General features: G+C 38.9%; 1 protein-coding gene across 1 annotated transcript in view; it reads left to right on the top strand.

Annotated features, from left to right (window-relative positions):
* Positions 1 to 13,276, top strand: part of SLC5A12 (solute carrier family 5 member 12) — a 48,015-nt gene that overhangs the window by 18,895 nt on the left and 15,844 nt on the right. The window contains exons 7-9 of the mRNA XM_014831454.3: positions 1,127 to 1,256; positions 2,223 to 2,311; positions 8,167 to 8,279. Coding sequence (XP_014686940.1) covers positions 1,127 to 1,256; positions 2,223 to 2,311; positions 8,167 to 8,279 — 332 coding nt within the window. The remainder of the gene's footprint in view (positions 1 to 1,126; positions 1,257 to 2,222; positions 2,312 to 8,166; positions 8,280 to 13,276) is intronic.

The raw sequence follows: 13,276 nt of genomic DNA, 5'->3' as shown, positions 1-13,276 counted from the left end.
CAACGCAGTTTGTAGGTATTGATCACCTTAGGCACCAGTTGTCTCGGCAAGGGGATCTCTGAATCAACCCCTCCAAAGAGAAATAAACAAAGAAAACCCAAAGATAAACCTGTTAGAAAACTCCCAAGGAAGTGACTGCTGAGATAAGACCTTTTTCTAATGTAAATAATGTAAAATATAAACTTCTAAATGGAATAATTATGTACCACGTTTGCTTCATAAGTAAGGTCTTTGATTTAAGGGTTTTTTGAAAGTCAGGTACACCTGTGCAATGTAGGTTTCGGGGAGCTTTGAATGTGTGTCCTTACATTTGAATGTGGACGCGCTCGATTCCCTTCAAACGATGGCTGGACCCAAGAAAACGCCCGGCATCACTCTGTAATCCTGCGCTCTCTCCAGAGCGAGATGCGTGCTTGCTGAGACCAGGGTAAGCCCAGCCAGCATGCAGGTCTTCCCTGAGATCAAGAAAATGAGTAATATTTTGAGTTTCAGGGGACAGTCGTGAATACAAAATACCCATAGGATCCTGCAAAAACACTCCAACTGGAATCAAGCATATCTGTTTGCTGTGGGACAAAAAGAATAGCTCCAAAGAACAGGGTAAAATGAACTGAGGCTTTCATACTTTCCAACGTCTGTAAAAGACTCAATTTTTTCATCTGAATTAATCTCCAAAGTGAATATTTCCAGAACTTGTCTATTTCTACGTTTACCTCACCATCCCTCTGGAAGAAAAGATGTTAAAATGTAAGTTGGCTTTTTGACAGTCTCCTGAATCGAGTAGGGGGAAAATCACTTGAACTTACATAATATGAGTGATTGTTAGAGGAAATTTCATCCAAGAAGATAGATCTCATACCACACTCTGAAGTTTTGCAGAACAATTCCCAGTTTCAAGAGAAAATTCATTGAAAACCTACCACATTCAAATTTTGTGATGTCTAAAAATGTAATATTCTCAAAAAAACAAAATACAAAAGTATAAAATGTAATGACTCTTGAAAGCTGCAGAATTTTATTTTATGGCAAGAAGGCCAAAAACATTTTCCCACGTGTCTTTGGTAATGACGTCACCGCACTGTCGTATGGCGTGGAGGCTGCAGTAGACCCGTGTGTTCTTTTCTAGAGCCTTGTATTTCAACTTGTTGGGTCTCTGGGTCATCCTGCTGTGCGCCGTCTTCTCTGGCTTGATCATGTACTCCTACTTCAGAGACTGCGACCCCTGGACTTCCGGCATCATCTCGGCCCCAGACCAGGTGTGTGTTCCCTCAGGGCCCGTGGGGAGTGGCGGGGATGTGTGTGCTCCTGGCCATCGATGGGTTATGTGGGGTCCTTCTCTTTCCTACCTGGACCGCCAGCCACTTCTCACACCCTGAGGAGTTGGTTTCTTTCGTCTCCTCTTGGGTGACATCACCACACTTTGGGTTCTGACATGGAGGAGTGAGCCTGTAAAGCAAAGGTACCTTACCTTGTCCTTGAAGACAGGCCCAGAGCCAGAGCAAAGCTGGGGAGAGTGGAAGGGGGGCTTGAACCCATGGCTTTGATGGTTGATGCTGCCTGTGGACTCTTTTCTTCTCTATGTCTCAACTTTGATTAATGATTCTTTAATCTCAAATTGAACAAAATGACCCTTATTTCTCTAATGTTTCTGCTCATGTCTTCTCGTCATAGCTTAAACACCATCACCCCCAATATACTACGGTAAATGTGCTTTCAAAAGCCCCATTTTTGGAGAGTGTGCTCAGGAGGTGCAGTTGCCCCCTCCTCCTCCCTATATGTTCAACTGCCCCTCTGTCCTGTGTGGGCTCCTCTCACACAAATCTGGCTACAGAGTAGAACCCTAAGACCTGGATTCCCTGAAGACCCATTTTAAGCATTTATTTTCAGGGTATAATTGTTAATATTAAGGGTAAACTGGCAAGAAAAGGGCACACATTGCGAACATAAGAAAAATTTTAAAAGTTCCTGAACCTCCTAAAGTTCATCCAACCCTTTTTCCTAATATTGACTGTCTTCTTCCTACCCCTCTTCCTCCCCTACAGCTGGGCCTCAGGTCCACAGAATTGGACTGATCATAACCTTAGTCCGTGCAAACTCCTTGATTATGGCTTTACTTTGTATTTTTTTTCTTTTCCACGTCCTTTTGCTATCAAGCTACATTCCCACATTTCAGACAGTGCTGATGAGACCACTAATCCTGTCTTGTTTTGCCTCCTCGCCAGCTGATGCCATACTTTGTCATGGAGATATTTCCCACAATGCCAGGACTGCCGGGACTCTTTGTGGCTTGTGCCTTCAGTGGAACTCTGAGGTTAGTATACTGACAACACTCTGCTCTGAAGATGATGATGACAGTGATGGTAGTGATGGTGACAACAAGGATGATGGTAGCAATCACAGTATTCACTGAGTGCTTACTGTGTGTCGGCTGCCTGTTGAATGCTTTATTTGTGTGTGCTCATTAGTTGTCACGCAATATTTGATACTGGAGCTTTGCTCATGTTATCATCAGTTTACAGAGAGGGAAACAGGTTTAGCAAGGTAGATAACTTACACGGGGTGAGCTAGTGACCTGCAGAGGCAGGATGTAAGCTTGGGTCTGCCCCAACGCTAGATCTCTCTGTTTATTTTCTCCACCTTGTCTGAGGCCAGCTGCCCCCACGATGTCACACGGCCTTTACACAGGCAGCTCACTCTGCTGGCTTTCTCAGTCAGCTGCAATGTATTCCTGCAGAGCTATCCTTTCAAATCCATTCCCCTGCATCTTCAATAGCACACTCAGGCTGCTACAAAATTATTCATACATGTATTCTGACAAATATATCAGAAGGTCTATATTGTGCCAGGCACAGTTGGTGATGGTGGGGATACTGCAGAGAACAAGACTGACATAAGTGTTGCCCTATACCGAGTTTGCATTCTAAGAGACATGGAAGATGCACAATATATAAGTAAACAAAATAAACCAGATGTTGTTTGATAATGACAAATATCATAAAGGAAAAAGAGTGACGACTCAGAGAGAGGTGAGAACTCGGGGTTCTACTTTTAACAGGACATTTAGAGAAGTTCTCTTGGAGTCGGTGACACGTGTGTTGCGATCTAGAGGATGCACAGGCAGGAAACTTTACAGGCCGGGGGAAGAGCACAAACGAAAGCCCGAGGAGATAAGCTGCATAGAGCAGTGGAGGAACAAAGAGAAGAGCTGAAGCATAAGGACCTGGGAGGAGAGCAGATGGCAGAGAATCTGAAGAGGGGAGCAGGCCTCAGATCAGGAAGCGCCTCCGTGAAAGGGGAAAGAGTCTGCATTTGAGGTTGAATGGGAAGGCATTTGAAGACAAAGCAAGAGAGTGAGTGATGTCACACAGTCGAAGACCAGCCTGCTACGTGGGGACGGGACTATGATAAGGGCAAGAGTGGTGAAAGCGGGTGATCAGCTGGGAGGCACTTGTCTTAGTCCAGATGAGAGGTGACAGTGACCTGGAGGAGGCTGGCACAGCAGCGCCGAGGGCAGTGCACTAAACCATGAAGATGGGGTCATTACTTTTCTTCAAGCCACGCGCTCTGCCTGGTGAAGCAGAGACTCAGCGGCGGGGTAAGCCTCATTGCCCTTCCCAGAGCTCAGCTGCAAAGAATCAATTATAGGATGGGTCAAGGGCCCGTTTTAGGAGAGTAAAATGATCAGGGTCAAAACTCAAACAGTACCAGAGGATAAAAGTAGAAACTTTGTATCTTATTCCTCAAATGCCTGTCTCACTCCACAGAGTCAACCCCTATTAATGATTGCTTTTTAATAAACCAGAAAATTTCTTTGCTTGTGTGAACATACATATTTTTTGGCGTACAAAAAAGGGATCATGTTATATATCCTGATTCATTTTTTTAAATTAATATAATCTAGAAATCTTTCCATATCAGTAGTTCTACCCTATTTTTTTATCTACTCTAATGTATTTGACCAATCCTTTGATGTAAGGCATAACTGACAATGTGATGTCCTAGTCTCTTCTGGCTGCTATAACAGAATACCACAGACTGGGTGGTTTCTAAACACAGACATTTAGTTCTCACAGTTCTAGAGGCTGGGAAGTCTAAGAGGAAGGTGCTGGCAGTCAGTGTCTGCTGAGGGCCCGATTTCTGGTGCATTCATGGTAATCTTCTCACTGTGTCCTCACATGGTGGAAGGGACAGGGACGAGGGGCCACTTTGGGGTCTCCATAAAAGAGAGTAATTATGTAAAGTCGCTAATCCCACTCCTGAGGGCTCCACCCTCATGACCTAATCACCTCCCAAAGGCCCCACCTGCTTAAACCATCACACTGGGGGTTAGGGTTCAACCTACAAGTTTTGAGGGGACACAAAACATCAGTGTGTAACACACGACCATGTATATCTTTCTGAGATTGTGTAAGGATATATGTAGGTTACATTCCAAGAAGTAGAATTAGTGTGTCAAAATACATATTGATTTAAACTTTTCATGGACATTGCTAAACTGACTTCCAAAAATTTGCACCAGTTTGTACACTGAAAACACTAGTGTCTCCTGCACACCACCATCAATGCTGAGTACTCTCAAACTTTTAAACTTGCCAATTTGATAGGAAAGAATGGTAAGTAATTTTAATATGAATTCCCTTGATCTTAAGTGGGACTGGCTACTTCTCCCTACTGTCTTTGGACATTTGTATTTCTTTTCTAGAAAATGTCAGTTCATGTTCTCTGTTAATTTTTTTAAGGTTTTCTCTTTACATATAAGGAAAATACCCTATTGATATATGTCTCATTTTTTCTCATTTTTCCTTTGTGTATTTGCTTTATTAATGGTATTTTTGAGTATATGGAGATTTTAATTTATATTAACCAATTCTTTTACATTATGGATTCTGGGTTAATATTCTGAGAAAGGTTTCTCGATTCCATCATTATAACTAATCACCCAGACACCATTCTAGTATATTTATTGTCTTGTTAAATGTTAAAATCATTAAATCATCTAGACTATACATATGGGATAAGAAATGAAGTGGAGCTCCTGCCTTATTTTCCTTCTAAGTCAGTAGCCAGTTGTCCCATTACTTTTTAGTAAATAAGCCATCTTTTTGTCATTGATTTGAAATACTATTTTTATTATCTCCTACATTCTTCTATGTACTCAGGACTTTTTCTGGATTCTCTTTTGCATTTCTTTGGTCTATTTGTCCACAACTATGCCAATATTAATAATTTTAATGACTGTGCTTTAAAATATGATAATATCTGTTAGGCTGGTACTTATTCATTACTTTGTTTTTTTTTTGGTGAGGAAGATTGTCGCTGAGCTGACATCTGTACCAGGCTTCCTCTACTTTGTATGTGGGATGCTGCCACAGCATGCTGATGAGCGATGTGTAGGTCTGTGCCCAGGATTCAAACTGGTGAACCCCAGGCCACTGAAGCAGAGTCTGCAAACTTAACCACTACACCACCGGGTGGCTCCCTCATTACTTTTTCTATGATAGAATTTCCCTTGATATGTAGGATTTTTTCCCAATTATTTTCAGTTAATTCTTTGGAATTTGTACTGAAATCATGATATCTGCAATTACTTTTGAGTTTTCTCTTTTCTAATAGTTACAGTTGTATGTTCATTATCTTATATAATTGTGCTTTGAGAACAGTGATAAATAATTGAGGGAGAGCAGAAAGCCTTGTTTGTCGTGTACTTTAAAGGGAACGGTTCTTGGATTTCACCATTAAATATGAGATCAAGTTTTCATTTCAAAGATTTTTTTACATTTAAGAACATTTGCATAAAATTAATGAAATTGTAAAAAAAACAACAAAAAAGTATATGTTTATTCTACTTTTACAAAATATTTTTATGAGGGAGAGATATTGGATTTTGGTAAAATTTTGACATTTTCAAAATGGATATTTTGTCTTTAACTTTTGACGTATTACTATGTTAACAAATTTCCAAAACAGCAACATCCTCGAATTCATATAATGACTTTAACTTGCTTATGGTTACTTTTAATCCAGTGTACTGCTGAATTATTTTCACTGATATTCTTTTTAGGATTTTTGCAACAGTACCACAAAGTGAGATTGTTCTGTGGTGCTGGTACTAGGATCTTAAGGGAATTGAGGACAGAAACCGTGAGCACCAGACGACCAAACAGAAGTAGAGGGGACACTCTAGCTTTTATGTCGTCCCTCTCTACAGAGCTTTTTGTTTGTTTTTTTTTTTTCCTCTTACTCTAAGGCTGACTCTCTCTGGACTGGAAAAATAGACCTGTGAATAGGTATTCCCCCATAAAAAAATGGTTCACTCTTGTGATCTCAAGTGCAAAAATTCCAAGAAACGGACACCCTGGACAGTGCATGATATAGAGAGATGACTTTTGCTACAATGTTAAGGAGGGTGTCAGATTGGGAAAGGGAAAGACAGGAGTGGGAATAGAATAAAGGGATAGTGGTTAAGGGAGAGAAAAAAAAAAGACGTCCACCATCTTGTAGCTGTTTTAGAATCTGAGAAATTGCAAAAGCACCCCAGCAGAGAGTCTACAAATCTGATCCTTCTGGGCCAAATCTAGCTTTTTGCTCCCTCTCTCCCAGTGAATTTACTGGTTAACCCTAATGGTTGAAACTTTCCGCCATATATGTTGGGAGCATGGAAGCTCTTTTCACTTGATCATCTCCTTTCTTTATTTGACCTTCACGGAGCTGCAGACAGAGGAGGAGTCTTACAGGGAACGTATACCATGCCTTGATTCTCAGGAAAATGAGAATGGTACCCTGAAGTACTTAGAGTTTCACTTTCCAGAAATGGGTCTTAGGAAGTTTCTACCTGCTACATCTGTCATTTAGGGCAGGAATTTGTAACTCTTGCACAAGATTGGCCTGGAACTATTCCAACTGAAGTAACCTACAGCTAAAATTAATGGTCCTATTATTTTGCATTACAGAAAAAAGGGAAAGTTAAAATTTTCTTCCATGCCATTAGAAGACATGGAAGACATTGGAAGACAAGCTGTAGCTTGTCTTCACATGAGCACGGAGGACAGCAAAGTAATCAGCTAATGAATATCAATGGAAAACTTACACACAGCTGGCCAGGTTTTGTTCATCAGCTTGTTTCTTCCCCAGAACTTTGTGATTGTGACTTTGCATCACAGGAATTTAATATAGATATCTAGTCTACTAGCTAAAATATTCCTGATGTATCTGAGGAATTAAATAAGCTTTCCTGCTATTCTGCAAAGAAAACCCCCACTTTCAGGTCTTCTTCACCTGAGTGAGTTTTAGAGCACGAGACTGCACTCTGGTTGGACAGTTGGAGAGAGGATATCCGAGTTGTCACGCAGCTGTGGCTTTCTCTCTTCTCAGTCTCGCCGTTTGCCCGTCTCCCTAACTAATTGCATTCTAGCCACTCTGCTGGTTTCAGTTTGTTGAATGCAACAAGCTTTCTATCTTGTGGCATTTAACTGTAATTTTCCTTTATTCTTGACCATCTTTTCACCAATTTGCATGGGTCCTTTCAGTGCCTATCCTAACCATCACTTCCTAAGGAAGAATCTCCTAACTTCATCCCGGTTTAGGTCTCTGCAAGACATCCTCTCATGGCACCTTGTCATTTTCCTTCATAAGCATGGTCATCAAGCGTATAATTGGCTGTTAAATGTCTATGTCACTAAGTAGAGTGTAAGGTCTACGTCTTCCTGGTTCACCACTGTATGCCTAGCACCCAGAATGAATGGACGCATACGTGAAGGAATGAAGGAATGAATGATTAACTGCAAACTGTGCTGACTCCTAGATGAGGATAGTCACTACTTTCTGCCTCAAGTCCAACCTAAACACACACACACACACACACACACACACAGTCTCTCTGCTACTGCCTGCTAACGCATTTAATGTCTAAGGGGAATTAGTGGAAGTTAGAATGTGAAAGCCCAGCGTCTTCCTGGAGTCTGAGGAAGAAATCAAAGGGCATTAAGGACAGAAGCAGCTTTGAGGAGTGAGCAGACAGGCCACATACTTCCTTGGGAGTCCCAGAATAAGGACATGTCTGCATCTGTGTTTTCTAAAGCCCTGCCTTGTCTACTTGCCCTGGACGACAGGGCAAGCTGGTCAGCTTTATTTAGCTTGGACTGTGTTCTCGCTTTTCTCTCCCTGCAGCACCGTGGCTGCCAGCATCAATGCCTTAGCAACAGTGACCTTCGAGGATTTTGTCAAGAGTTGTTTTCCCCATCTCTCCGACAAGCTGAGCACCTGGATCAGTAAAGGCTTATGTAGGTACAGCTGGTGGATCTGCTCTTCCATGTCATGAAATGTACATGGGGTACATGTCAAAATCCTGCACATGCTATTCAGGACACTCCTACAGGCACAAATGCACACTGAGATACACGAGGAACCTCACATGTAGATTCTTATACTTCCACGAGTACCGGGAAAGAATGGCCAGGTAGCTTACCTTTCACCAACCTTATTTTCCACGCTCTTCTGTGCTCACCCTAAACTCTAGATCCGCCAGGTCTCTTGATTTTGCTCTGTACTGATCAATTTAGTCCCTCTACATGGGAAGATGTTCTGCTCACCATGGCCAGTCACTTTGTCTAAGAAAACCAACCTCTTTTCTAAAGAATCCCTTTATTACCAAACTCCTAGTAATCTCAACTCAAAGAATAATTATTCCTTGCTTAATTTTATAATTGCGAATTATGTTTATAATCACTGTAGCACTTATCATATTGAGTTATAGTGTTACAAAGTTTGCTTCTTTATAAGTTTAAACAAATTATATGCTTATTTACCTATTATAGAAAATGTAGGTAATTTTGGAAAATATATGTACTTTTTAAATAAAATTATATTTAATTTTGTTCTTGGTTATTTTTTTCCTAGCATATTTTAGTGAGCGTTTTCCTGTGTCATGTATGTATTCTTTGAAAACATGGTTTTTGAGTGATTGTTTAATACTCTATAAAATAGCTTATTTTCTTATTTTTGTTATTGTTACTTTTTGAATTATTTTTTCATTTTTTCGTGATATTGTCGTGAAACTCATGTACGTGAATCTTTAACTGCATCTGTAATTTTTTTTTCTTGAGTACAAACTTCCAAAAGAGAATTACCTGATCAAATAATACAAACTCACTGACAATTCTTAAGAAAAATAGTTCCGACAAGGTCCAAGGACATCATGTATGGCAGCAGCGAGTGGTGACATAGTTCTCTGTGCTCTTGATATTAGTATTTTTAAAAGCTGGCCAAATTCATAGGCAAAATAACATCACGTTTTTGCTTTAATTTACATTTTTTGATTTATAGGGAATTTGAACATTTTTCAGATGATAAGTAGCCATTTGTATTTCTTTGTGAAGAATCTATTTGGGCTGTTTGTTGATGAGATATTAGAAATTTTATTTGTAAAATCTCTTCATATCTAAAAGAAATATGGTCTTTGCATTTTGCAGAACATCTCCCAGATCTTTTTAAAATACATTTTGATGTGTAGAAATTATAATATTATATGTGATCATGCATATTATAATTTCTTTAACTATTTCATCCATTTCTTTATGCTTACAAATTTCTTCTCATTCAAAACCCATTTATATATTTCCCTATAGATTTTAAGTAATTTTATATTTCATGTTTAATATTCAATATCTTTAAATTATTTGATTTATGATTTATGATGAGGATCTAAATTGTTCTTTGTCTTATGTAGCTAATTTTCTCAGCATCATTAATTAATCCAATATTCTTCAGTGGTTTTTACTATTTTTAATCATAATAATATACAATATAAAATTCTTTCATCCATAAGAATATATTTCATAATATATACTTATTTTCATTCAATTAAATTTAAAATTTATCAATTGCAGGACTAATACCAGCTTGTCTTATGTTATAGTTTTGTTGTGTTTTATTTCAAATATCTGGTAGAACTACTTTGTCACTTTTTTTAAGTTTAAAATTTTAAAATTTTCTACTGTTACTTTTCTTTTTTTATGAAAAAAATGTTTTAGTTCTTCATGCTTATTTATTCTTTCAGATGAACTTTAATATAATTTATTGCATGTCATCCAGCTGTACCCCAGCCCAATGGGGTTGCATTAAACCTAAAAATATATTTGGGAAGAAGTGCCATCTGTGTAAGCTTTCCATCTAGTGGTAGCATTTATGTTTCCATTTAATAATATGTTTCCTCTCTTAGATATTCATCATGCTCATGGCTTCCTTCTTAAGCTTCCCCCCCTCCCCCTCCTTCCTCCTCCTCCCGCCCCCCTTCCTTGTTGCCCTCCCCCTCCTTCTCTTCTCCGTCCTCTCCCTCCTCCTTCTTTTCCTTTTACTGATATTATGAATGGGATGCTTTTGCCATATCTTCTAAACTGTTTATCGTCACTGTGGAAAAGCTGTACCTTTTTGTTTGTTTTTATTTTGTAAAGCATGTATTGGGCCATTTATCCAACTCTTGTTGATTCTCAAAATTTTAACTGATTTTCTAGTAAGTGTATTTCTTGGCTGCAGATATTGACAGTTTTATCATCTCCTTATTCTTGTGTTCTCCCAGTTTGTGTTGTTTGCTCTCCATATCCTTCACCTTTTCTCTTATATTCATAACTTTGTCCTTTTCCTCTGCAAACTTGAAGAACTTAAGTTTTTTCTCAATGTTACTGTGGTTCTCCACAAAGAAAATGTCTTAACAATAATGATTTTAATTCTGCTATTGTGTTTTGTTCCTTACATTTTATTATAAAAAAACTAATCATACAGCAAACTTTAAAGACCTTTGCCATAAATTCCCATATTATGCCACCTAGATTCTCCATTAATATTTTCCTAAACTTGCTTTTTCACATATCCATCCAGCTCGCTATCCATCCATTAATCCTTCAAATATTTGATACATTTAAAAGTAAATTGCAGACATCAATACACTTCCCACTAATTATTTTAGCATATATATTACTAACTAGAATTCAGTAACTGTTTAAAGTTTTTTATGTAAAATTCGCCTACAATAAAATGGACAAACGTTAAGTATACATTTGCTGAGTTTTGACAAATGCATACACTTGTGTGACCCAACCACTAAAGATATAAAGCTTTACCATCAACCTGGGAAGTCCTCCCTTGCTCATTCCAGTCAATCCCTGCTCCCACTTCCCTCAAGGGGCAAGTGCCGTTTTGATATTTTCCTCCGTAGATTAGTTGTACCTTTTCTAAAATTTCATATAAATGGAATCACACAGTATGCGCTCTTTTTTGTAAGACTCCTTTCACTCCGCATAATGTTTTTTGAGATTTATCCATGTTGTTTTGTGCATCAGTAGTTTGTCCTTCTTATTCCTGAGTGGTATGAAATTGTGTGGGTGTACCATCTCTTTAAAATTCTACTTCTATGGGTGGACTGGAGCCATTTTGAGGGTATAATGAATAGAGCCACTAAGAATACTTGTACAAATCTTTTCGTGAACATGTTTTCATTTCTCTTTGGTAAATATCTAGGAGTGTAAGTGCTTGGTCAACTATCATGATTTTTAAAGCCCTTGCAGTCCTTCCTTACCACACCTGGATCCATCTTCACCTAAGCTTACTGGTGTTGCACCCTATCTTGCTGTTTTTTCATCTCATTTGTTTTCTCTTGACCTGTACTTGTGTCTTCACTAAGTCTGTATTTTTGCCTCATATTGAGATTGCCAAACAGTTTCTCAAAATGCTTTCTTTTCTTGTTCCTAAGATAAATTATTTGCAGAAAGCATACTCTCTGTTTGAGCTTTTAGGTTAATATATTCACTTCCTTGTTTGACAACATTTTGCCATAGATCCCATATTTCTTTTTCTTTGTACTTATCCTTGAACAAAGAGAGATCAATGCTGACCACATGTTCATTACCTGGGTATCTGAGTTACCTTGATTCTATTCACCATCTTGCATAATGAGTTAGAGCTAACGGCAGGCAGATGGGCATTACTCCCAGGACAATTCCCAGTTTCCGGCAGATATTATGAATCTGCTGGATCGAGGCAAGAGTTTCTCCTATGCCCATTGTTTATTGTCTGATCCTCTGAGCTGATGTAGCACTGGGAAAATCCACAGCATTTGCTGCATCTGTGGAGCTCTCTCTCTCCCATATCTACTTTTTTGTCTGTGAGGCCATACACTCTAGGTCTTTATGGAACCCCCAGCAAGTTCCCCACAACTTCCTGCCTTGCAGGTTGCTATTGATTGCAATCTAGTAGCGGTATAAAGATTTGGGGCTGGGGGCTGACTGACTCAATCAATCAATCAGCACAAAAAAAGTAGAACCCCAGGGTTGAAGGATGACTGCCTAGACTTTAGTTTGATACGTGCTGGCCCAGCAAGGGGGCATCCATCGTAGAGAGAAAACATGTCTTTTGTTATTTTCTTCAGGGAGATGGAGTTGTCCTTATCCATCGAGAATACGGAATCTGGGCAAACATTGTTTTTTGCAATCTAGTCTATTATCCTTAAAGATAATTGGAACAATTTTAGAATTCTTAAAAGTGTTTATTGATCAGACTTGATTTTCAGTATGTTGTGAGTTTTCTTATTTTTCTGCATCTTATTGAGAAGTTGAAAATTACGGCGTCAAAAGCTGATAGGCTGATTTCAATTTGAGTGAGTTCCTGACAATAAACATCATGAATATCATGTTCTAAACCTGAAATAAAATAATAATAATAATGACAAACACATAGGGCTTGCCAGGCACTAGACACAGTTCTCAGGGATATTTGTTGTATATCAACAAATACATGTATTTGTTGGATAAATTAATTTATTTATGTGTGGTCCCTTCCTAGAATGTGAGATCTTTGGGGCAGAAATCAAGCTCTGACCTTATAGCACTGGCAGCCAGTAAAGTGCCTGACCTGTGGTCAGTACTCAACAACGTTGAATTAATAGTCACACTGGGAACTCAGTGAGATATTTAGCTGAGAGAGAATTTCAAATAGAATGAACAAAATCGTTTTCTCTCCACTTTGTCACTGTCTCTATCTCCAACCCTTTGTATCTCTCACGCCCTCTTTTATTTATGTTATGAGTTATAATGGGAATTGAATGTACTTTTAAATGATTTTTAAACAAAGGTCTTTTACAAATATGGCTTCAAAGAAGGCATCGTCTTAAAAAGATGACTAAGTCGCATGCACCGGTTGCCTCAGTGGGAACTTCTGACTCCAGAGGCGCTTTGGAGCAGTGCCTGGTGGCCCTTACAGCACTCCAACATAGACATGTCAACAAACA

Source organism: Equus asinus, chromosome 20 (genome assembly GCF_041296235.1).
Source record: "Equus asinus isolate D_3611 breed Donkey chromosome 20, EquAss-T2T_v2, whole genome shotgun sequence".
NCBI lineage: Eukaryota > Metazoa > Chordata > Mammalia > Perissodactyla > Equidae > Equus > Equus asinus.
Note: the sequence above shows the minus strand (reverse complement) of the source record. Positions and strands in the feature narration are given on the sequence as shown.